Consider the following 22,122-nt stretch of genomic DNA (forward strand, 5'->3'; position numbering starts at 1 on the left):
CTGACAGTTGACCCGTTCGTTCACACATACAGAAAGACTACGTTATTATACTTTGAACAGCCACGCTGTCATTTGAGTGTAGAGCGTCGGCTCAGACCTACAAACTAATTACTGATTTACGTATCACGACAGTCGTATATAAATAACAAATTACTGTTGTAATGTACTTAACTGTAGATTTAAGTTAAAACGCTGCTTGTAGACAGAGTTTAAAGGGTTACAAAAACTCCAGACTAGACCATGTGAGAACAAACCATAGCAGATTATTATAGCCTGCCAACTGTTGGCCTACGCATGTTGGACTCAGTACATCACCAGAAACATGCTGTATGTTTCTCCTTCACTCAGCAGTCGCTGCATGCTACAGCTACTGAGCTCCAGGCCCTCAAACGCAGCATCTACCCTAATCCTGGCTAATGCAAACACAGGGCCGGCTCAGGTCTGACGAACACGTTTCTGGCAGGAAACCTTCTTCAACTTAAACAGAGCAGAAAGGAAGAAATACTTGAAGATGTGCTTCACCCTGCCAGCGCTGTGTTTGAATTAAAATGAAACAGATGACAGGGGGGCTGCGATGGGTCGTGTTTTTGCAGTTCAAGCTGTTTGTTTTTTCGGGGATTAGGAATGCCTTAAATGTGGCCTCTGTTCTTGCCACCGAAAGCTGTTTTATATACTCGGCAGTGTCTTATATAATCAGCCAGAACCCAGAGGAATGGCATCCCTAACAGATTCAATTTCAGCCCACTTTATATCATGCTTGTATTTCTCAAGTGGAGAGAGAAGTCGAGAAAGTTTAAAAAGAAATAAAGTTCGAACTTGTTTTGTTGTGGTGAGAGAAACTCCAGAGTTGGGGTTTTATGGGATTTTGAGGCTCTGGAGACGGCGGCATTTATTACAAGTCAACAATAGCTTTATAAAGTTGCCTCATAGATCACAGGAAAGCAGAGAGAGGCTCTTCAGAGAGGCTGGTTGACTTTCAGGGAAAAGTAAATCCCAGTGGAGGCTTCTGCTCCCTCGGTGCCACGATCAGGGCTTTGTCAATAAAAGCAACCAAGCAGAGAAAAAAAACCACCTTAGTCTCAATCGACTGAGTAGAAGTTATGTAATTTGAACCCTGTGATTTTTTAATGGACTTCTTTTCTCTTGCACCGCTCTGGATTTACAAAAAAACAAGAAAAAAAACCTGGTTTATGCAGACTCATTCACACATGCACGTAGCGGACGGCCTGCGTTAGATTTCGATTTCGTTAAGTGAAAACATTCTAGTCTGTAATTTGGTTACATGGCGTGCGTGAAGATGCATTTCCTTGAGGAAAGGAGAAGTTGTCATTATAGCATGTGGAGGGGCTCGTCTGGGAGCTGCTGAGGATCAAAACAGTCTTTTACACCAGCCTGCTGTACGTGTTCGAGCAAGACCCTGCCGGCCCTGTCACACACACACGCACATGCTCAGAGGTTGTTTTTCTCTGGTTGCATCTGCTCATCAACGCTTGTAAAAATAAAAGCGAGTCGGATGATTTGCAAAGGCGCTTCTTGATTATGAGGGATATGATTCTCACAACATCCACAAACACACTCGGAGCGATGCAGGCACTCTTTAATGCTGTCTCCGGGACATTAAGTGACCACGTCAGCGTCTCTATTATTTGTCCTTTTTCACTGCAACGCCACCGGCTGTACTTACCGTCACGCACCCTCTCCGCTCTATTTTCACAGCTGTAACGCCAGTGGTTTTACGCTCTTTTTTTTTCCAAAGTTGCTGTGATGGAAGATATGTGTGCGTGCTCAGTCCCTCCGTCTCCCTCTGATCTCTTTTGAATTCAAAGCCCACATCTTCCCGAAGCATCACTGAGGAGGGAAGGGGGGGGGGGGGGTGCTCCAGGGGACTGTGGCAGTGTGATTGAAAGTTTGACTTTGGTCATAAAAACTAAATCACAGTACCCAAACATATGAAAATAAAATGAGACAAAGGCTGTGGCTCTTTTTGATGACTTTATAAAGCAGAGACAGGAATAAGAGAAGCGATGAGAGGCTATAAATACTAATGGCATTATCAGTGTTTCCTCACCTGTGGTTTCTTGATACAGATGTCTTCTTCAACTTGACAGGACATGACTAGTCTGAGATCAAACATCAGATTCAGTCCTTCATTCCAGTTCCATAATTGCTTAAACGATGATGATCGTGATGATAATTAGTTGCTTTTTAATGCGAATCAGATGACATTTGAGTGTCTCCTGGCAGTAACTTGTAACTCTTCCCATCGCTCCCTCAGCTTTCATTGAGAATGTCCAAGCCCCCTGTGCTAATGGCCGCGAGGTGGGCCGGCCCAGTGAGTCTCCATCATGGCGGCCACCGCTCACCACCATCACAGTCTCCAAGAAGCGCAACTGGCTGCAGCAGAGCTCACTCGGGAAGAATCACTGCACCAAGGACGAGCTGCAGGGAATGCTGGGAGCTGAGGAGGAGGGCAGCCAAGTCTCCCATCAGCCGCCACCTCCTCCCAGTCCCTCTCCAGACCACCTGAGACCCTCAGGTGGAGCCCCATCACGGCCGGCTCGCCTGCACCTGCCTCAGGTTAGCCTCGAGGTCTCTCTGTTAGCAACAATGAGTTTTAAGGAACAGCTCAGGAATTTTTGAAGTAAACTAATTTGCTTTCTTGGCAAAAGTTACAAGAAACGATTGATAATTCTCTCATGTCTCTGTTTTAAATATGAAGCTACAGCCAGTAGCTGGTTAGCTTAGCTCTGAAAGCTAACCGAAAGCAGAGAGAAACAGCTAGCCTGACTCTGTCCAAAGGCTGAAAGTATTCTAGCAGCATCTTTAAATTTCACAAATGACACATTTGTTTATTTTGTACATAAAAGAAGTGTAAAAAACTACAAATTCTGTGTCGTTCAGGATGTTACGTGTCAGATTATTCCACTCGTAACACCACAAATTGTTCTTTCTACACAGAGTAAACAAACAAACAAACTGTAAAATGTTAATTTGTTAGTTTCAGACGAACAAAGCCAGGCTTTGTCTATTCTTTATGCTAAGCTAAGCTAACTGGATGCTGGTTTAGCTTTGTATTTAGAGGTGTAATATGAAGGATATTAAAAAACCTGTTGAATACAGACTCCAAACATTATAGGAGGCAGCAAATCACCAGAGTGATGCTGCTACTTGTAGCTACCGACAGCTACTTAGCTCAGTTAGCCATGGAGCTATCGGCCCAATTAGCTAGAGACTGGGAGCTTGGAGCAATGGGAGTGTTGGTGTAGCCTTGCACCGTCTGGGCTCGCTGGTTAGCATGCTTACTTCCCATTCTGTTGATATGTTTTGTTATTTTTTGAATGCTCAACCTCGGCTGCTGTCTTGATGTAGGTGAACATCAGCCAGGCTAAAGTGTCTTCTCACCCTCGGAGCGTGGATCCAGCCGAGGAGAACGACGCCGACGATGAAGGAGAAATCTGGTACAACCCAATCCCTGAGGATGAGGAACCGGAGATGTCCCACCGACCCTGTGTTCGGCTTCTGGTTCCCCCTCGAGCGGAGCCCCAGAGGAGGCCCAGCCGGGGAGCTGATGTGGGTCACGGTGGCAGGAACCTGGGGGGCGGCAGCGGCGCCGGGCCGGAGGCACTCGGGGAAAGCCTCGGCGGCGGTTCAGGAGATGGGATTCAGGGGAATGCTGTACATTCCACAGAGGCTCTACATCTGCACAGACAGATGCTCGCGTGCAAACCTCAAGAGGAGGGGGGGGCTTCCACCAGCAGAGCAACAGGTGAGGCAAAAAAAGACTCATACACACCTCATACACACCTCCGCTCACTCTCACCCTGCTTCCCTTGTATACGTTTTAATTCAATCTTTTCGATTGATGTCGAGGGCCAATTATTGTCTGTCGTTTTGTCTCTCAGCCAGTCACCCTCGGCAGATTTTTGAGGTCGTGCACACCTTGAGCACTAATTACAGCTATTGTTGAAAGTGTTTCCTAATCAAAGGATCAACAATATAGCAGCAAGTAATTCCTGGCTAACTTTAGCTCAACTCAGAAATGTATGAAGTATCTTTTGGTGTAAAGTTTAAGATGACAGAGTGCCAAAAAAGAAGAGCTTTGCTGGGTTTCAAATCCAAAATTCCTCTTTAAATCTAAAACAAATGTAACCGGCGTGTGCCAATGTCTTCTCGTTCAGTTCTGTTTGATCGGAGCAGACAGGAGCTGTGGCTGTCTAATCATATCACTCCATATCAGTGTCCCTCATTAGTTAAACTCAGACAGACATTAGCCAGGAGGAATTCAGAACCGGCATTCCTCAGAGGAAACAATATCCATTTACTTGTGACTGCAGCTCACACAGAGGATTGTAAACCTTCGGTGCTTTTTCAGCCCTCAGTTGAATAAACGTCCTGTTGCCTTGAAAGCTTCCTTAAACAAAACCACAGCAATGATACGTGACCTTAAGAGCTAAGCAGGAGTACTGTAAATGATTTATTGCTCTCCCTGTGCTTTTTTTTTTTTTTACTTTTGTGCGTGGAAATTGTTGACAACTCTGGTCTACAGCGACGGCATAATGATGACAGCCAGCACAGGGCTCCCTGTCTCTTAATAAGCTCGGCCTGTTTTTTCCAACTTCCGACTTTTTGTTCTCTCTGATGTGGCAACATGGTAGTTTCAACCAATTGGCACATCTTGAGCTGATCCTATAATTACAACTTTTGACAACAGTTTTCTGTGGCACGCAACAGCCATTTCTAGTTGTAGGAGCACAAAGCGGGGCCGAGTAGTTTGGGTACACCGAGGGAAATCTAATACTTATAAGCTTTAGTGTTCACAGTCACAGTTTTTCTGCAGGAATGAGGGCTTGAGATAACTTTTTTTTCACTCTAAAGTACAGTTTTACAAGTCCTTGAGACTGATTCCTGTAAATGAAAGAATATACTTTAGGATGGAGTTTTTCCATGTTTCAAAACAACAATCAGCACATAAAAAAGAGAGCAGCACTGGTTGCTCTATTTAACACAATGTAGGCAAAAATTGTGTTGAGTTCACTTAGAAAACAGGAGAAAAGGGCAATTCAAAAGACAATCCAGACACTCAAAAAAACGAAAGTATCAAGAAACAAGGAAGAAATATTAAAGTCTTTATTGTCGTGGCTAAATCATTAAAAGTTCAAATGTGTCGACTGTTAGGTCTTCATCAGGGCTCCAAACGATCAGCACGTAAAGAAACTGTGTCTGCCAGTGTGGAGAATCTTAACTTGTTGAGGTGTCGCATTATCTCCCAAAACAAATCTGTTCGTGACAAGGTCACAGGTTTGATTGGCGGCTGATAAACTCCTTGATCCTCATTGACTGGCGTCAAACTCTGGCTCTCTCTGACATCACGTGTGGCTCAGCAAAACTCTCTGTCCTCAGAGACTTTCCCTGCAGGATTAGGATTAAACCAGTCCGAATGAGTCTCAGTGTACCGGCCCAGAGAGGCACTAATAATGGTGCACAGGGCTAATTAAATTCAGGCTATTTCTGCCTGCACCTTTTGATAGGTTATTCTGCAGTCTAGATGAAATGTGCTGGTGTCATTAGGGCCGTTTGTGCTGGGTAAGCAGATGAGTGGACATATTTGGAGGCTGGACTTCAGCTTGTTCAGCAGTTTTAGAACAAATCTTGTTCTGAGCTTCTGTGAATAGAAAATAATAACTGAGCTGTCTACCTTTTCCCAGCAGTGATTCATTTTCCATCACCTTGTTACCTTTCAAAGAACTGAGCCTCATTTACAAGATGTGATTTAATGGGAGTGCTCTGTAGCAGGTCTGAGGTAGTGTGGCTTTACAGCTCCTGCGACTGGTTGCTGTGAAAATAAGAAGTGCTGAAGTTATTTTTTCTTTCCCCTCTCACTCCGGAACTGCTCCCCCCCAGTGCCTGTTGACTTTGCAATTGGTTCCTGTGGGTTTGGCGACGCCGTCCCTAACTTCACTGCAACAAGAAAGCGCAATAAGCCCGGCTACGTGTCATCAAAGAGGAAACACTTATTACTGGTTGTTGTGTTGTGTGTGTGTCTTGTGGGCATGTTGGTTTAAAATCTAAAGGAAAGATGGGAAGGCTTCTCCTTCTGTCTTCACCTTTAGTTAGAAACCTCCTGCACCTCCAGACATTGCTGTGTGTGTTGTGGTTGCTGTTAACTCAGTATGTATTGGCTGCAGAATGACGCTGCACTCCTCCTCCAGTCACACTGGTTGGGAGGGTTGGAGGCCTGCTGTGGGTGATCAGTGTCACATCTCTGCACTACAGTCAAACTGGGGCTGTTTGGGCACATGGATAATTACCAAAACAACATTTCAATGAAACCTTTTGTTTATTTTCCACTGATTTCTCAGTCAAACTGGACCTTTTCGGACCCAGTTGTTTGTGTGTGTCTTAGAACTGAAATAAGTGCCTTTTAACATTTCCATCTGTTATCTTCAGTGATTGGAAGGTTATTGATCAGAATGAGGCTTTGCCAGGTTCAGGTTTGCTAATAATGACACTATAGAGTCACGCTTCCACTGCAGAGCTTTCCCTACAGGGACAAGGAACCTTTGGAGACACTCAGTGTGTTTCCAGTGTCTAAATGAAGTCTTTCCAACAGTACAGGAACTTTGGAGATGGGGCCTTGAGCACTGACCATCTCTGATTGGCCGAGCACTCGTAGCATCTCATTTTAGCCACCGTTTTCAAAAATCAGTAGCTATAAGCCAGTTTGCTATTGCTATTTTGCTATTGCCTGTTGCTTTTTCATAAGTCAGCGTGCTAATTTGGTTAATGTTTACATCCCAGCCAACCAGTCTGAATACTATGCAGTTCACTGTGTTTTTGAATGTATTTTTCAGGCAGCTATTGGCTTCATTTTAGTAAGGAATGAAAAAGCCAACTCTCACTTAAACTTGCAAAAACATTGGTGTAGTCTTTAATGCTTCACGAAAGCAGGATGGGAAAAACTGTGCCAAACTAAACCTCACCAAACAACGTGTTTGTTGGTTGTAACATTATCGCTGCCACCACAGAGAGCTCTATCAACTGTATGTGTGTTTAAGACACCACATCATGGTTTAGCTTGCCACATTTTTACAAATGTACCCACATGTTCCCTCTTTGGGAATAATGGCTTCTTGAGTGCAGCCACAGTGCTGAACTCCACTATTTTAGTCCCATCTTTTGTCTTCTGCTTCAGATTCTTCATAAATATGAGCCCAGACAGACTCCACTTTATCTGCAGGGCTAAAAATGTGACAGGCCTTTCGTTGATTGAGCATGAATAAGAGCGTCTGCTGAATTAATGAAGCAGTGCAGATGTAGATGACTCTCTACGACTATAGCTTTCCTCTGTTCGGCTGGCTGGTTCTTCTTCCCTCACCGGATACACTCCAGACTCCTCGTGTGCTGCCTATTGACTGACTTTTTGTCCATCTGAATGCTCTATTTGTATGGAGAATAATGATTGATGGACTTTGGGGGTGGTGAGCTCGGTGTGTTCCCAATCTCTTGTTCCCTTTAGTGCCTGTTTGGGGAATCTGACTTGGCCAGCGCTCAGAATGGGATCAGAGCTATTTCTGGGGGTTGTTTTGGTCACGCTGGCTGCTGCGTTTGAGAATTTGGCCCCGGCTGCTAAAGTTACATGAGAGTTCAAGCCTCTGAGTTGAAACCTGGAATCTGGGCTGACGATTGCGCGGTTGGGTCTGGAGGAAGTCAACAACTCAGAGGAGCAACGTTGTGAGAACGGCACTTCAAAACCCGGGCAGATTCTTTAGCTTGGCGCTAGATGTGAGGTTCGGCCCGCATAGTTTCCTCATGGCTCTTTCTTTCTGGTCTGTTCTTCATTTCATCACAAGAGCGGCTGTGGAAAACTGCTCTGCTCTCTGTTTTGTTGAGTAAAGAACTTTTTTCTTTTTACACAAACGCATCATACTTTCTTAAGTGAATGAGTGCATCAGGGGGGTCACAATAGTATCTGAACTTAAGTTGGTTGTGTGTTTAATGAAAGGCTTTCTAAGGACATTTATAACCCCGAGCACTACTAGTTACTGCTGCAACTAGCAACTGTTTTCTTTATTGATTTAACTACTAAATATTTTTTCAATTAAATTGTAAAAAAAAAAAAAAAAAGTAAAAACTGCCCACAACAATTTCGCAGAACCCAAATTGATGTCATTTTTCTGTTATGTCTGACCAACAGTCCAAAACTAAAAGATATTCAAGTTACTTTTAAAAAAAGCAGCAAATTCTCACACTGAAGCAGCGGGAACCAGCAAACACAGGGTTACAAGAACTGTTCTCTCAGAGAGGTGCTAAATCTGTGAATTACTCTTTTAAAATAACTTCAACTGCAGTAATAAAAGGCTAAAAAGTGTGTTCAACTGGTTATAGTCACGTTATGATTCATATCACTGTTGTTTGACATCAGCACCCTGTTTGGACTGTAAAAACTCAGAAGATTTTCCGTTTTGTCCAAGCTGAGTTAAATCAAACAGATTTTGGATGCTTATCATCTTGTTGTCCAAGTACAGGGCTCGACGGTTGCCACGTGTTCACTAGCAAATATTTTGAGAAACTGGCCAATTACAATACAATACGATATGATACCATACCATACCATATAATACGATAATAATAATACTTAATTGTCCCTGTAGGAAAATTTGTCTTGAACTCAAATACTGTGCACACGTAGCTGCCTTTAGAGTGGAGAGCACAAAAGCACAAAAACATTAAAGTGCTTTTCCTTGCGTGCACACAGGCATCTGGTCTAGAGAAAGGCAAAGCAACCAACGACTTTCTGTATTCATTTTTCAGAAATATGCAGAACATAACAACAGCTGTTCTGCTGGTGTTTTGTAAACCAGGACTTGAAGCTGGACACATTAACTGATAACATGCTAACAAGTATCAGATGAAATACAACATAAAAGCCATTCTTTTATGTCACATTTTCAGTGTTACGCTGACATGTTACTTGAAATATAAAGTGACCGAAAATGGCAACCAAAAGCTGATACTTGGTGGCCAACCTGGCAACCGCGTTAAAAAGTCAGTGTTGAGCCCTGATAGTAACTGGACAGTTTAAACAGCCACCTCACAAATTAAACAGCCTTTGTGCTGCTGCTCATTCTCCATGCAGCCTTATAGACTTGATGTTACATTTTATTTAAAAAGAAAAAAAAATCGAAGACAGCTGAGGCACCTTTTATTTCAGGTGTGGCGTTCAGTGCCTCCACTATTAAATGCTGCAGAAACCCTTCATTGTTTGACAACCTTCAAATGATTTTAGATTAATTCTTTCTGCACGTTTATCCTATGAGGTTATCTTTTTTTGCATAATGATTGTATTTTATTGCAACAAGGAAGTAATTTAACTTTGTTCCATTGTAAAAAATTAAATGAATCATCACATCGAGATTGTATCTCCATTAAATGTTGTGTACTGAATATGTATTTGGCTTGCTTCCAGGTTAACATATGTCATTTGTCAACACTCATGACAGAGCTGTTAGTGCCTTGTTGTTTGGATCGTGGCGGTGCAGCGAGGCCGGTGTGGCTGCAGGCTGTCTAGAATTAGCAGCCACTCTGTCAGTTGAGTTACAGCAGAGCAGGAATGCCTGCAGTGGTAGGCGAGCTAGGGTACATGAGGGTGGCTTTGGCAGGGGGCCATGTTGTGCTAGTGAGAAGGCCTGCATGCTTGGATATATTAGCAGGGGTTTTGTAACCATTGTAATGAAACGGCCGGGCTCCCGCGGCCCCTGAAAGGCCTTCCAACACTGAATGATTTAGAGCCAAAAGGAGAGGAAGCAGCTCAGAGGCCGGCCTCGGTCACCCAGTGAAGAAACTACAGGACAAGTCTCCCATTCACCGCTTTATTTACACTCCCCTTGTTTGTCAGCACACCCTGGTCCTTTCTGTTTTTACATTTAAAACACACATTTGGCAGTCATGCTTGTACGGACACACACACACACACACACACACACACACACACACACACACACACACACACACACGTGAATCCAAGTGGTTTTACAGGGGTAATCAGGGAGGGCAGATTATTGTCCCGCTTCAAGGCTTATCAGAGTATGTTCAGTGTCTATCTCTGTCTGTCTGTCTCTCTCACACACACACACACACACACACACACACACATTGTTGTTGTTTTATTGGAGGACATTCATTTCACATTATCCGACTACTGGCTCTAGTGACATTTTGGCTGTATTGTAGGAACATATATCAGGAATATTTGATAAGTATCAAGTCGTCCCTCACACACACACACCCTCCTCCTGCACCTGTCTGGTGCCACAGCACTGTGAAAAGCCCTCATCGTAAATTCCTGGGCTTTGTTAAGAGGTGTCAGTGGCCGGGTGCCTGAGGAGGGCTGCAGGGTCAGGGAGGGCATGTGTGTGTATGTGTGTTTATGCACCCATATTTACATGCACTCTCTCTTTGCGGCGCAGTAATATGCTGAGTGCATGTGCGTGTTTAAGTGTTGGGGGTGGACACAGTTACCCAGCTCAGGTGTCACCCAGAGAAATGTGGACCTTTTGCCCTTTGACCCCGGGACATGGCCCTGGAGGGTTGGGTGTCAAACCATCACCCCTGAACCTCGGCTAGCAAGGTGTCACGTTACTCTCCTGGCTGCTGCCACAAGGCCAAAGCCTTCAGAGGACACAGCTGCATGTGTGTTTGTAAGTGTGTGTGTGTGAAGCGACAGTCATTAACTTTGTCAGAGGCAGATCTGCCTTCCAGGGCTGGTGGACATTGACCCAGTTCATGATCATTATCAAATAAATGGAACAACAGAAGGACACTGATTCTCACTATCAAAGGGTCTTTTTACGTTCCAGTGGAAAGTGTTGTATCACATATGGCCTGACGTGATTGAAATCGTTATCGTAATAATATTTATATTGTTCCGATTACATTATATTAATTATGATTAGGACTACGTATTGAACCCCTGAACAAACCAGAATGTGTCCATAAAATCAGATTTTCTCCTCACCTCAATGTTGATGGAAAGTCAGGTGAAGTTTCGGAGTTCACAAAACATTTCACAGCAAAATGGTTTTGCAGCATTCTCCTAAACAGCTGAAGTATAGTTGGGGAATTGCTTTAAAGCGTAAAAAAATGTAAAGAAACAAAAACATAAATTGGCTCCATACAGCTTGTCTGGTGTAATCCAAGTCTCCGGAAGCCCCGAGATCACAAAATTGATTTAAAAAGATGTCATTTACATCCTTGATGCGCTGTCGAACTCATGCACCTTTAGATGGGGTGCGTGCTTAGGCTTTTAGCTAAGCAGCTACAGTGAAGATTTCAACTAAAAAAAGGTAGTAAGTAACAAATTGTCAAATCAATTTAGGATTCGAGGCCTGGGATTATGCCTGATGAGCTGTGAGGAACCATTTTTGTTTGTGTTGTTACTCCTAAAACGAGTCCCCATCTACTTCAGTTGTTTAGGAGAATGTTTCAACTCTGTTTTGCTGTGAAGCTCCAGAAATGTTTTTGTGGACCAAGAAACTTCACTCAACTTTTCATCAGTATGAGGGTTAAGATAGTACATAATGACCAAATTTCAAGTTATGGGTGAGTTTATCCTTCAAATATTATAAACTGTGATGTACCAAACATTAGTATAGAATTCTTGGTTGCTCAGATTATTATTATTATTATTTTTTTCTTAAACTTTTGATACTTTAGACGACATTTCATTTAAGTTCTTTAAAACTTGATACATTGACCAATTTGGCATGTATATACAACCATAATCACAAAAGATGATAAAAATGTATGTTCAATGCAATTAACTGTTTGAACCTCTGTTATGCAGCATTCCTGTGAAAACTCAAAACTTCTGAAAATTTTGACAACTGTTGATTATGATTATTATAAATTCAGTCGCTGTAGGGTCGTGTCAACATGATACAATTCTACTGACAGTTGATAAGGATAGTACTGTGTGGCCCTGACATGTAGTGCTTACATATAACAAATAATTACCAGTTTAAACTAGATACAGGACTGTCTTTATCTTGTTTGTACCAAATGGGTAACTACTATTGACCACGATGAAGAGCAGTTTTGATCCATTACAGGTTTTTAGCTAGTTAGATTTTTACTTACATCTACATTTCATTCTCATTAGTACTTATTTCGAGAAATAAGAAACAAAAATGAGTAAAGCAGTGTTTCATGTTCGAGGAATTTCACTCCTGAACACCTTGTTTCAGACCTGACCAGGCTCTCTGTTTACCGGACCCCTCCCCAGATGTTGTTTCATGAATTTGCACCTCTAGTTGCCTCCACCCATGCTCTCCCTACTCAGAGCGCCTCTGTGTCTATTATTGGCAGGAAGCTGTGACAGGCAAGGCTACTCAGCCAGCGGGAAAAGGAGGCTAAACATGGTTTGGTGAGGAATGTGAGAGAACAGCCGCGTTCATTTGTACATTCACCAGCCAGCTTGCCAGCCTCTCAGTCGACCATCCAGACCTCTGAGTGCCTGGACAAGGGGCGCCTTTGTCCCCCATCTGCTGGCTACACCCTGCCCTGCTCCTGCCCCCCATCTTACCCTTCTCTCCATCCTGTTGCACCTCCTCTGCCTCCCTCTTTTCAATCGTGGGCCCTCGCCCCAGAATAGCACAGCAGGTCCCCTCTGAAAATAGAGCTGGTGATGTTGGCAGGGTCAAGCACTCTCTCTCTCTCTTCTGTCCTCTTTGTATCTCTCTCTCTCTCTCTCTCTCTCGCAGGATCACTTTTGTTTCAGAGGTTTATTCAGAGAAAGTAATTAGCTGATAAAAACGCTTTTATATTTGATGTGAGAAATCTTAAATCAATAAAAGTTCATATCATGAATGTATTAAATGTCTAAATAGCCCACCAGCCCCTAGACTGAGTGTGTTGTTTACTATCTAGGCCTGGTCTGAAAGGCCTACAGAAGGTAGATTTGTCCCGCTGGGGTCATGTGGTCCAGCTTTGATCCCCCATTGATCCATGCCGTGAGTTTTTCACTCTAAAGTGTGAAAAAGGCAGGTTAGCCAATGAGGAAATCTTATTAAAAGAGTGCTGAATGTAGAAAAAAGCTGTTTTTCTGTTTGAGATAGACTCAAGCTGCCCGTGGGGCAAAAAGCATGGTGCCCATAATTTTTACAAATTCCACTTTAATCACACCAATCAGGGCTGGCTATGTGCCAAGTCCTTCTCTTCCTCTTCCCTTGCCAAATAGATTATTTAGATGTAGAAAATGACTGAAAGGGTAGTTTGTAAGTCAGCGATGGAGCCCTTATCATAAGCATGGGGAAGTAACAAGCAGTGAACACAGAACAGACAACGGTTTAAGTTTGATTTTGCAAACAGATAACACATTAATCATTAATATCTGGCTCTGAGAGCAGAGATAGTGAACCAAAACAGTAAAGTTGCAAAACAAATTGCTAAAAGTCACCAAAAAAAGGGGCTCTGCAGAGTGGAATAATACTTCTAAAAAAAACAAAAATTCTTAGTGGGTTTGTTTCTATGATTGACACTGTTCACAGTACAAAAGACACGTTTATTGCTTTAATGTATCACTATGAAATAAATGTTAAAGGCTATAGAATAATGATACCATCGGCGTTTGGATTGGTTCCCTTTAAAGCTTACTTTTACGATGCAACTTGGTCTGCACAAAATCTCCTGAGAAAATGAAGGTTTTCTATCTGCTTTCCCGTCTCCATCAAAGACTTAATGAATGAATAAACTCATACTTTGTCCTCTGCTGTTGGTCTTGCTACTCTGAGGAAACAGAAAGTGATCCAGTTGGAAGTTTAGTCTGTTTCTACGTTAAAGGCGCTCTATGTAATTTACATGTATTAATCACTTTTTCATTGGCCACATGCAGTGTTGTAAAAAGTACCCGAGTCATACTTTAGTAAAAGAAAATATATTGTTAAAATGATAATGATGTTTACTTTGGTAGTCTAAATGTTTCTGATATTAAATGTACTAAAATATCAAAAGTAATTTTCACGCAATAATTGTACTGAAGTATCAGAAGTACAAGCTAAAGTAAATTATACCTTTATTTACATGTTTGTATGGACTGTATACTATGGGTCGACCGATTATCAGCTTCAGTATTTTTCTTATTATGGGAATCAGTGTTGTTTGACTGCTGAGAAAAATATTTGATGTAAAAATGTGCCACTTCGCCTCGGATGCAGCAGCAATCTGCAGACTAACTAGTAACAAAAGTGATCAAATAAATGTAGGAGTGGAAGTTTAAAGTAGCTGAGAATGAAAATACCCAAGTTAAGTGCAAGTACCTCAAAATTGTACTTAAGTACAGTACTTGAGTAAATGTACTGAGATACATTTCCATGAAAAATTAGGCCTTCTTCGTCTCTTTCAGTTGCCTGTGGATGATTTGTTTAATTAATTGATTTGTTTAATTCCTTTCATGCCGCTGGACTGTGCATCTCTTTGTGAACGACTCATTGCGGCTTTTCAGCAGCAGTCCAAAGGATGTGACTTTATGCATGTTCTCATTAATATGAAAATATTAAGTATAGCAACTTCCGATAGCATAAGAAGCCGAAAAGTTCTTGTTGGGTGAGCAACATGTTGAAGAAATGGTAAAGCCACACCTCAGTCCTGTAGACTAAACAATGCCTGTCACTGTGCAGAACTCTAGAGCCTGAAATTTTACGTTGTAGACATCTAGTTAAACAAGAGCTGTCTACAAGGTCCAATCCAAATGGATATTTTTCAACTTGAATAATGACTGAGTAACTCTAGCTCAGCCCTGAAGCTGTTGGTGTCTCTAGACAGACATTTCCCTGCTTAAAGCTCGCTGTTTTTCCTGGAGCTGCAGCTAAAGACATTCCACCTCAATTTCCCTACTGTTTGACTGACTGAAGCCCACTCGCAGGAGAGGGGCCTCGTGGAAACTCTTTGGGAACAATCAAATGCTTGATCTTGATATCGGCGCCATTTCAGCAACCTGTTAATTTTCTAAAAGGCTGTCTGGGTTTACTTATATAGGCTGTGGCTGTATTATATAGTGCTGGAGTGTTTATGAAGCGCTGCCTGCTGAATGTATCTCTGCCAGTGGATTACTGGGTTGCATGTAAACCTAATGACTTGATGATGTGCCACGAAGGTGTAGTGCTTTTCTGAGAGACTGTAAATTATGGCTCATGCTCGCAGTCTTTCCTCTCTGACTTAACTGGACATCTGACAGTTGGTTTTAATCATGGGAGTGATGTGGACAGTCTTGTGAAACCAGCGATTAAAGCGACTTTAAGAGCTTGTGGCTGGTGGTACCCATTTGTTCCTGAGAGCGATTCAAAAATTGCTTTCTAAATATTTTTGTTGCCAAAGTAAAACTGTTTAATCTTCCCCAACCAAAGAAAAATACAAATTCAAAATGCGTCAGTCTCGCCTTTTAATCACATCTGCTCTTGCTCTGTTATTTCCTCTTCAGATGGTCCTGACCTGCCCAATGCAGTCAGCTCTCCTCCCTCCAGTCCAAACCCCGCCAAGAAGAGCAGCTCCCTCAACTGGTCCTTCCCAGACAAGATCAAGTCCCCTCGCACTGTGAGGAAGATCTCCATGAAGATGAAGAAGCTTCCGGAGCTCAGTCGGAAACTCAGCGTCAAGGGGACACCGAGCAGCAGTAACAGCAACACCGGGAGCAGTCACTTAGAGCCCAGGGCTCATTCTCCCCGAAACAACGGGACTGGGTCAGAGGCCGCCCCTCATTCCTCAGGCCCTCCCAGGTTAGCTACGTCTGGGGGTGGGCAGGCGAGCCGCAACGTGATCTCACGCTACCACCTGGACAGCAGCGTGTCCACACAGCACAGCTTCAGCAAGAAGAAAAGTAACGGCAGCTCAAAATCCGCCAGTAAAGGTGGCTATCTCAGCGACGGTGACTCACCTGAGCTGGTGGCCAAGTCTGGGAAGCACGGCTCCGCAGAGGGGAAAGGAGGGAAAAACAAGGAGATGGAAGGAGGTGGCGGAAGCTCCAAACTCAACGGCACAGAGCTGGACATTGATGCTTTCCGCCATTACAGCTTCACAGAGCAGCCCAAGTGCAGCCAGTACATCTCCGGACTGATGAGCCTGCACTTTTATGGCGCTGAGGACCTCAAACCTCCACGAATCGACTCTCGAGATGTCTACTGCGCCATCCAAGTGGACTCGGTTAATAAAGCACGAACCGCTCTCCTCACATGTCGAACTACCTTCCTAGATATGGACCACACCTTCAACATCGAGCTGGAGAACGCCCAGCACCTGAAGCTGGTGGTGTTCAGCTGGGAGCCCATGCCAAGACGCAACCGTGTCTGCTGCCACGGCACGGTGGTCTTGCCGGCGCTCTTCCGGGTGACGCGTAGCCACCAGCTGGCGGTGAAGCTGGAGCCGAGGGGGCTGATCTACGTCAAGCTGAGCCTGATGGAACAGTGGCAGAACTCGCTGGATGGAGGGCCAGACGGAGACAGGGAGCCCCAGGTGTTTGGTGTGGAGGCGTGGAGGGTGGTGGAGAGGGAGAGTACGGGACTGATGGTGCCGCTGATTATCGGCAAGTGCATCAATGAGATCGAAAAGAGAGGCTGCCAGGTGAGTACGAGTGTGATGTTTTCATTGAGAAAAAGTCAAGCAGATGTTAATGTGACGAGCTACATGCTGCAGCGTTAATTGTTCTGTTAATTGTCTGTGCAAAGAGTTTATAAAAGTGCATACATCCAAGTCTGTTAAACACCAGCTGCTGGGCAGAAGAAAAAATGAGTCCCCACACTAGATATTAAATACTCCCATGAACAAGTATTACCTCCATGTGTGACGTTTTGGGCTCAGCCATCTTCAGACCTGTCTGAAGAAATATGTGACTTTATTTTTGTAGTTTTTTGGTTAATTGTTTAGACTGTAAAACTTCAGAAAATACTGACAAATGTCGCTTGTAACCAAGTGCCTGGGATTGCTTGTTTTTTTTAGTCTAAAACCCAAAATGACAACAACCCAATTGTTTTCTCTGTCAATCGTTTTGGTTGTGAAATTACAGAGAATGGTGAAACTAATTGATTTAAATAGATTCCCATACCTCAAAGTCGTAGGACAACTGTCAAATGCAGTAACACCACATCACAACGTGTCATGTCGTCTTTAAATATCTTGTTTTTTCTGACCAAGAGTCCAAGACCCAAATAAAACAGGGAAAATGATCAAATCCTCACAAATGATTCATTCATTACAAGAATAGTTGCAGATTCATTTAATAACATAATGAATAATCATTTCAGCTCCATGTGATACATAAATATGTTTGAGGACACAGCACACGTGGATGGAAGCCATTCAAATCCTATTCTGTCAATTGATAACAGATGGGGATTCATTTGAAAAGACGACGGGCAGGATACAATTATATAATGCATTTTTTGTAGTGAGTGAGAGAACAGGGAAGGAGATAATCCAACCTTCATTGCATCCTTTTGGCTCCGCATGCCGTGAGATGAGTGCTCGCCCTGCAGCCAGTTATAATACTGGCTGAGTGGCACGAACAGAATGGATAGAAGAGATGTACCGCTCTTCATGATGTCTCTGAGCCTTCCTGGGGCGACTGGCTCTTTTATTCAGAGAGGAGAAAGACTCCGAGTTAAGAGACCGACGTGGTGGAGTGTTTCCCTGGATCATGTGACCAGCTCTTGTTTTGTCCCCCCCCCCTCCATGTTTCATGTGCTCTTTGAAGAGAGGAGCAGAGTTTCTCCTAATTAGAGTTGAGACAGCGGCAGTAAAAGTGTCTGGCCACTGGTCCTGACTGATCACTCTAGGGGGGCATGCCAGGGGCAGCGGGTGCCTGGGGCCAACAGGCAAACATTAGGGCCTTTCCAAGGAGCCTGTCTGTCAAATCAGAGCCCGCCCCGCCTCAGCCATTTGTGCAGCAGTCCGCGCTTCTAGCAGGAGTCTGTTGGATTTGATTTCAAATGGAGCAAATTATTTTATTTTAAGTGTGTCATCACATTGTTTTCTTGTTAGTAGCCTGTGAATCATAGTCTGTAGTGCATAAGAATAGGTTACCAATCATTGATTGTTTTCATCATCCATTAATCTGTTGATTACTTAATTAGTGCTAGAACATTTTTCTATTAGAAAGATTAGACTGTTTGGTCTTTAAAATGTCAGAAAATCGTCAAAATGACTCATCACAGTTTTGCAGAAACCAAATTATTCAAATTTTCTAAGCCAAGATTTCCACTTAGGGCTGGTCAGTATATCCGAAATATATCTTTATCATGATAATCGACTATACATATACCATCTTAGATTTGGATAGTGTGTTTTAAAGTTTTAAAGGCTGTTTCACAGTCATTTTCTGGACTGTTCCACTTGCTCTAGTACTTGCCTTTACCCACTTAGTCATTAAATTCACATTACTGATGATTATTTAGCAAAAATCTCATTTTGTTTTTGTTATTTTGTGGAACAAAAGGGATGACTATTGGTAGCCAGTAGTCATAACTACAATATTGTTGCATTATCGATATATAGATATAGTTTAGAGACAGTGTATCGCAATACAGCCAACTTATTATAAACTCAACATATTTTGTGAATTATTTTGGATTATTTGATTTGTTTAGTCATTAAAATTGTGAAAAGGGCCTATCACCTCTCCCCAGAGCCCAGTGTGACCTCTCCTGGTTGCCTGTTTTGTCCAAGCAACAGTTGAAAACTCGAAGGCATCAACTTAATAATAATATAAGATGGAGAAAAACAGCAAAGTCACACATTTGAGAAGCTGAAACCAGAGACTGTTTGGCAATTTTTGGTTGATAAGCAATGAACAGATTATCAAAAACGTTGTTGAGCAATAGATTGATGAATGGAGGAATTGTTTCAACACACAATGAGATTGTTAAATGCGGTGTAGTTTAGGTTTACCCACATTTCCTCTCGAGGATTTGGTAAAAGTTTTATCATATTTTCATTATATAACTGCAGTGAAAGACACCAGTTGTGGAAGTAAGTGTTTTTTGGAGTAACACACATGCTTGGTTGTATTAAATCCTATTTTTGCCGGCTACATACAGTATGTATGTGAGGACGCACTGCTTTTCTTGTTTTTTTATGATAGTAAACGAAGAGTCATCTGATTTTGGGCTGTTGGTTGGACCACAGAAGGACTCACAGGGCTCTGGGAGGTTGTAATAAGTGTTTGTTTCATACATTTGATAGACTGAAGATCAGTCAATTCATCGTGAAAGTAATCCCCAGATTAATCGATAATGAATGTCATCGTGAGGCTGATGGTGATCTCTGCCTCCTCAGGTCATTAATATCTGACTTTGTATCCTTTAGCCCAGATTTCTCCTGCTGATATACTTCACTCTGCTTCGTCTGGCCATATTATGATTCCTATCTGTCTCTGTCTCTCCTCGTCTGCCTCTGTTTCTCCTCCTGTCTTTGTTCTGAAGCTGTTTGTCTCCTGTCCCTCACAGCGTTTCTTCTACTCACTCTCTCCCCTCTGTTTTTGCTGCTGTCTTTCATTACAAAGATGCAGAGCAGTCGACTTTGCACAGGGTATCAGTCTGAGATCAAATGTAAGGGCTCCCCCAGGTTGCAGGCAGACAGGGGTTAGTACGGGGGGTTGACACCAGATTCCGGAGGAATTTGCAGGTTATGTCACTGAAGCACGCAAGGCCAGAGGTGCAGCGGTGTGCCTTTACAAATGATTATCTTGGATGTTTGATGGAGACCCTTTTTTTTCTGAGTCTCTTAGAAATCAGTGTCCTGAGGGCTTCTCCGAGCTTTTAAGACTCTGGATGATTGTGGGTGTTTTGAAAAGACTGCAGATAATGTGTGTGTCAGAGACTGGAGTTATGTATGTGAGCACTCTGTACCCATTAAAAAGAGACATTTTTTAAAAAGGATCTGTCCCAGAAACCTGCATATTACCATACATGACGGGAGAAGAAGCACGCAGATGTTGTGACATGTTATGATGGGCTGTACAGATGCATCATTTCAGACAAAACAGACGTCTGAACATTGCGTTGTTAAAGCTTTAGGTTTTAAAGCCCTTTTCAGACGTTGAATCAGTAACATTGTTGGCTTCATCTGTCTGTTAAAGGAATGGCTTTTGGGCTTTCAAATATAAGCCTCTGGCACGTAATGACCCTTTCAGAACATGACATGACTGTTTGAAACAGAGCTGCAGCAATGTATGCAGGATCTGGCACATTGGAGAAACTGATTACTTGAAGATTTTTCTGTTTCACAGACGACAGATAGTAAATTATTAACCAATTATCCTGCAGCTAAAGAGTTAATGACCATGAACACAAGGGATGCTTGTCTCTGTTTCTCAGTGGTGGTCCCTTAATAACTTCTCTCATTCATTTCATTGTCTGTTGGGTACATTTTTAAAATCTGCTGCCTTTTTTATATTATAGTTCAACAGTACAAAAGCATGGTGCATTCACACTAAATCTAATAGATAGACAAAAACGAAAAACAGACAATGGTATGGAAGTACGGCAAAATGAAACACGCTAGACAATATGTTGCTTGATGGGTTGATTAATTGGTGAGTTGGTTAGTTGGTTGGTTGGTTGGTTGGTTGGATGGTTCATTCTAGTTTGGAGCTGTAAATACTTGTTTCTCGAATGTTAGTATTTGTTGTTTTCCTTGTGTAGTGGGTGGCTGCTTGGACAATACCAGTCATTTGGAGAATTCACTTTAAAGTTGCAATATGTTCAAATTTTAGTCTGAAACATTTGAAAATTGCCTAAAATTATCAACAGAATGTGAAGAAACAATAGTTTTGAGGTTGTGACATTTGTATTGTGTTGCAGAGTTATCTATTGAAGTTAGCATGCTAGCCAGTTAACACTCCCCTGGTCCTCCAAGCTCCCAGTCCGGACTGCTAGTTACATGGCTAACTGAGCTAACTAGCTAATGGCAGCTACACTTGGCAGCAGTTAGCGGTGATTCTGGTGATTTGGACCTGGCAGCCCAACCCAGAAACAACACTGCCAGACGTGTGTCAGTCTCCCTATTTTTCACAGCCTAATGTTGGCAGGTATGTGAAAATAATCATTAGGTGCAGCCCTATTTTTGTTCTTGGCTACAACTATTGTGTGTGTGTAGTCATGCACTTATACACGTATGCCTGCTCTGCTGTGATACATTCATCTACTCACGTTGGGAATCTTTGACTCATGCCAGGAAGGCTTTCTGTCATTCTGTCATGAAGGTGAGAACAGATCATTAATTTTGCTCTATTACGAAAGTGAGTCATGTTTAGAGGAAGCACACAGGAAACAGGTGGACTGACTCCGGTCGAACACTTCGGAGCATCAGCACGTTCAGACACACTTTCTTTCTCTCCTTTGATGTTCCTATAAAGACTTTAAGATAATCCCAGACCAAAATAAATCTGATCCCATCACTGGCTCTACAGTCACAGAGCATCCACATTCCTGTCGAGGGAACTCATTTGGTTTTGCGGTCATTGTGCCTCATGCTACATATAGGTCTTGGCTGGTGCTGCCTCTTGTGTTGCCCGGCAGCCACAGGGCAGAAGTGCAAGCCCTACTTTTTGCTAACAGCTGTTCCCCGCCTGCGCTTGGCTCTCCCCCCTCAAAGAGAGACTCTTTTTTTTTCTGAATGGACTTGTTGTTCATTGTGCCCAGTGACTTCTGTTTACTCTCACACAAAGCCAAATCCCTGCCTAATCTGTCCTCCTCTCTCCCTCTCGTGTGAGGTTTAGAAAACACTGCTCAACTCGACGAGGAGCGCTCACAAATAGCTGCTCTGGTGGGGAGACATTATAGTGCTCCTACGCTGGAGCCCGGAAAGGCCAGCAGTGTGTGTGTGTGTGTGTGTGTGTGTGTGTGTGTGTGTATACAAATGTGTGTATTTGTGTTTGTGTGGAACCGGACCCGACCCGCCATTCACAGCCCACTGACTTAACACGTTGCCGGGGCAACCACACCAGTTGGTCTGCTATGCCACATACCAGACAGACACATGTAGGAGAAATTATGGTATGTCTGTAGCCAGGCCTAATCCCAACATAACAAGGAGACCAGCGGTGCCAAGTCCCAACTATCAAATGTCAACGTCTCGAGG

At 43.0% G+C, this 22,122-nt stretch overlaps 1 protein-coding gene across 2 annotated transcripts in view; it reads left to right on the plus strand.

Moving 5' to 3' along the window:
- Positions 1–22,122, plus strand: part of syde2 (synapse defective 1, Rho GTPase, homolog 2 (C. elegans)) — a 55,325-nt gene that overhangs the window by 8,919 nt on the left and 24,284 nt on the right. For both annotated transcript variants that reach the window (XM_084356064.1, XM_084356063.1), the window contains exons 2-4: positions 2,276–2,577; positions 3,370–3,766; positions 15,473–16,608. In XM_084356064.1, the coding sequence (XP_084212190.1) occupies positions 2,276–2,577; positions 3,370–3,766; positions 15,473–16,608 (1,835 nt within the window). The remainder of the gene's footprint in view (positions 1–2,275; positions 2,578–3,369; positions 3,767–15,472; positions 16,609–22,122) is intronic.

Source organism: Pagrus pagrus (genome assembly GCF_965226575.1).
Source record: "Pagrus pagrus genome assembly, chromosome: 6".
Lineage (NCBI taxonomy): Eukaryota > Metazoa > Chordata > Actinopteri > Spariformes > Sparidae > Pagrus > Pagrus pagrus.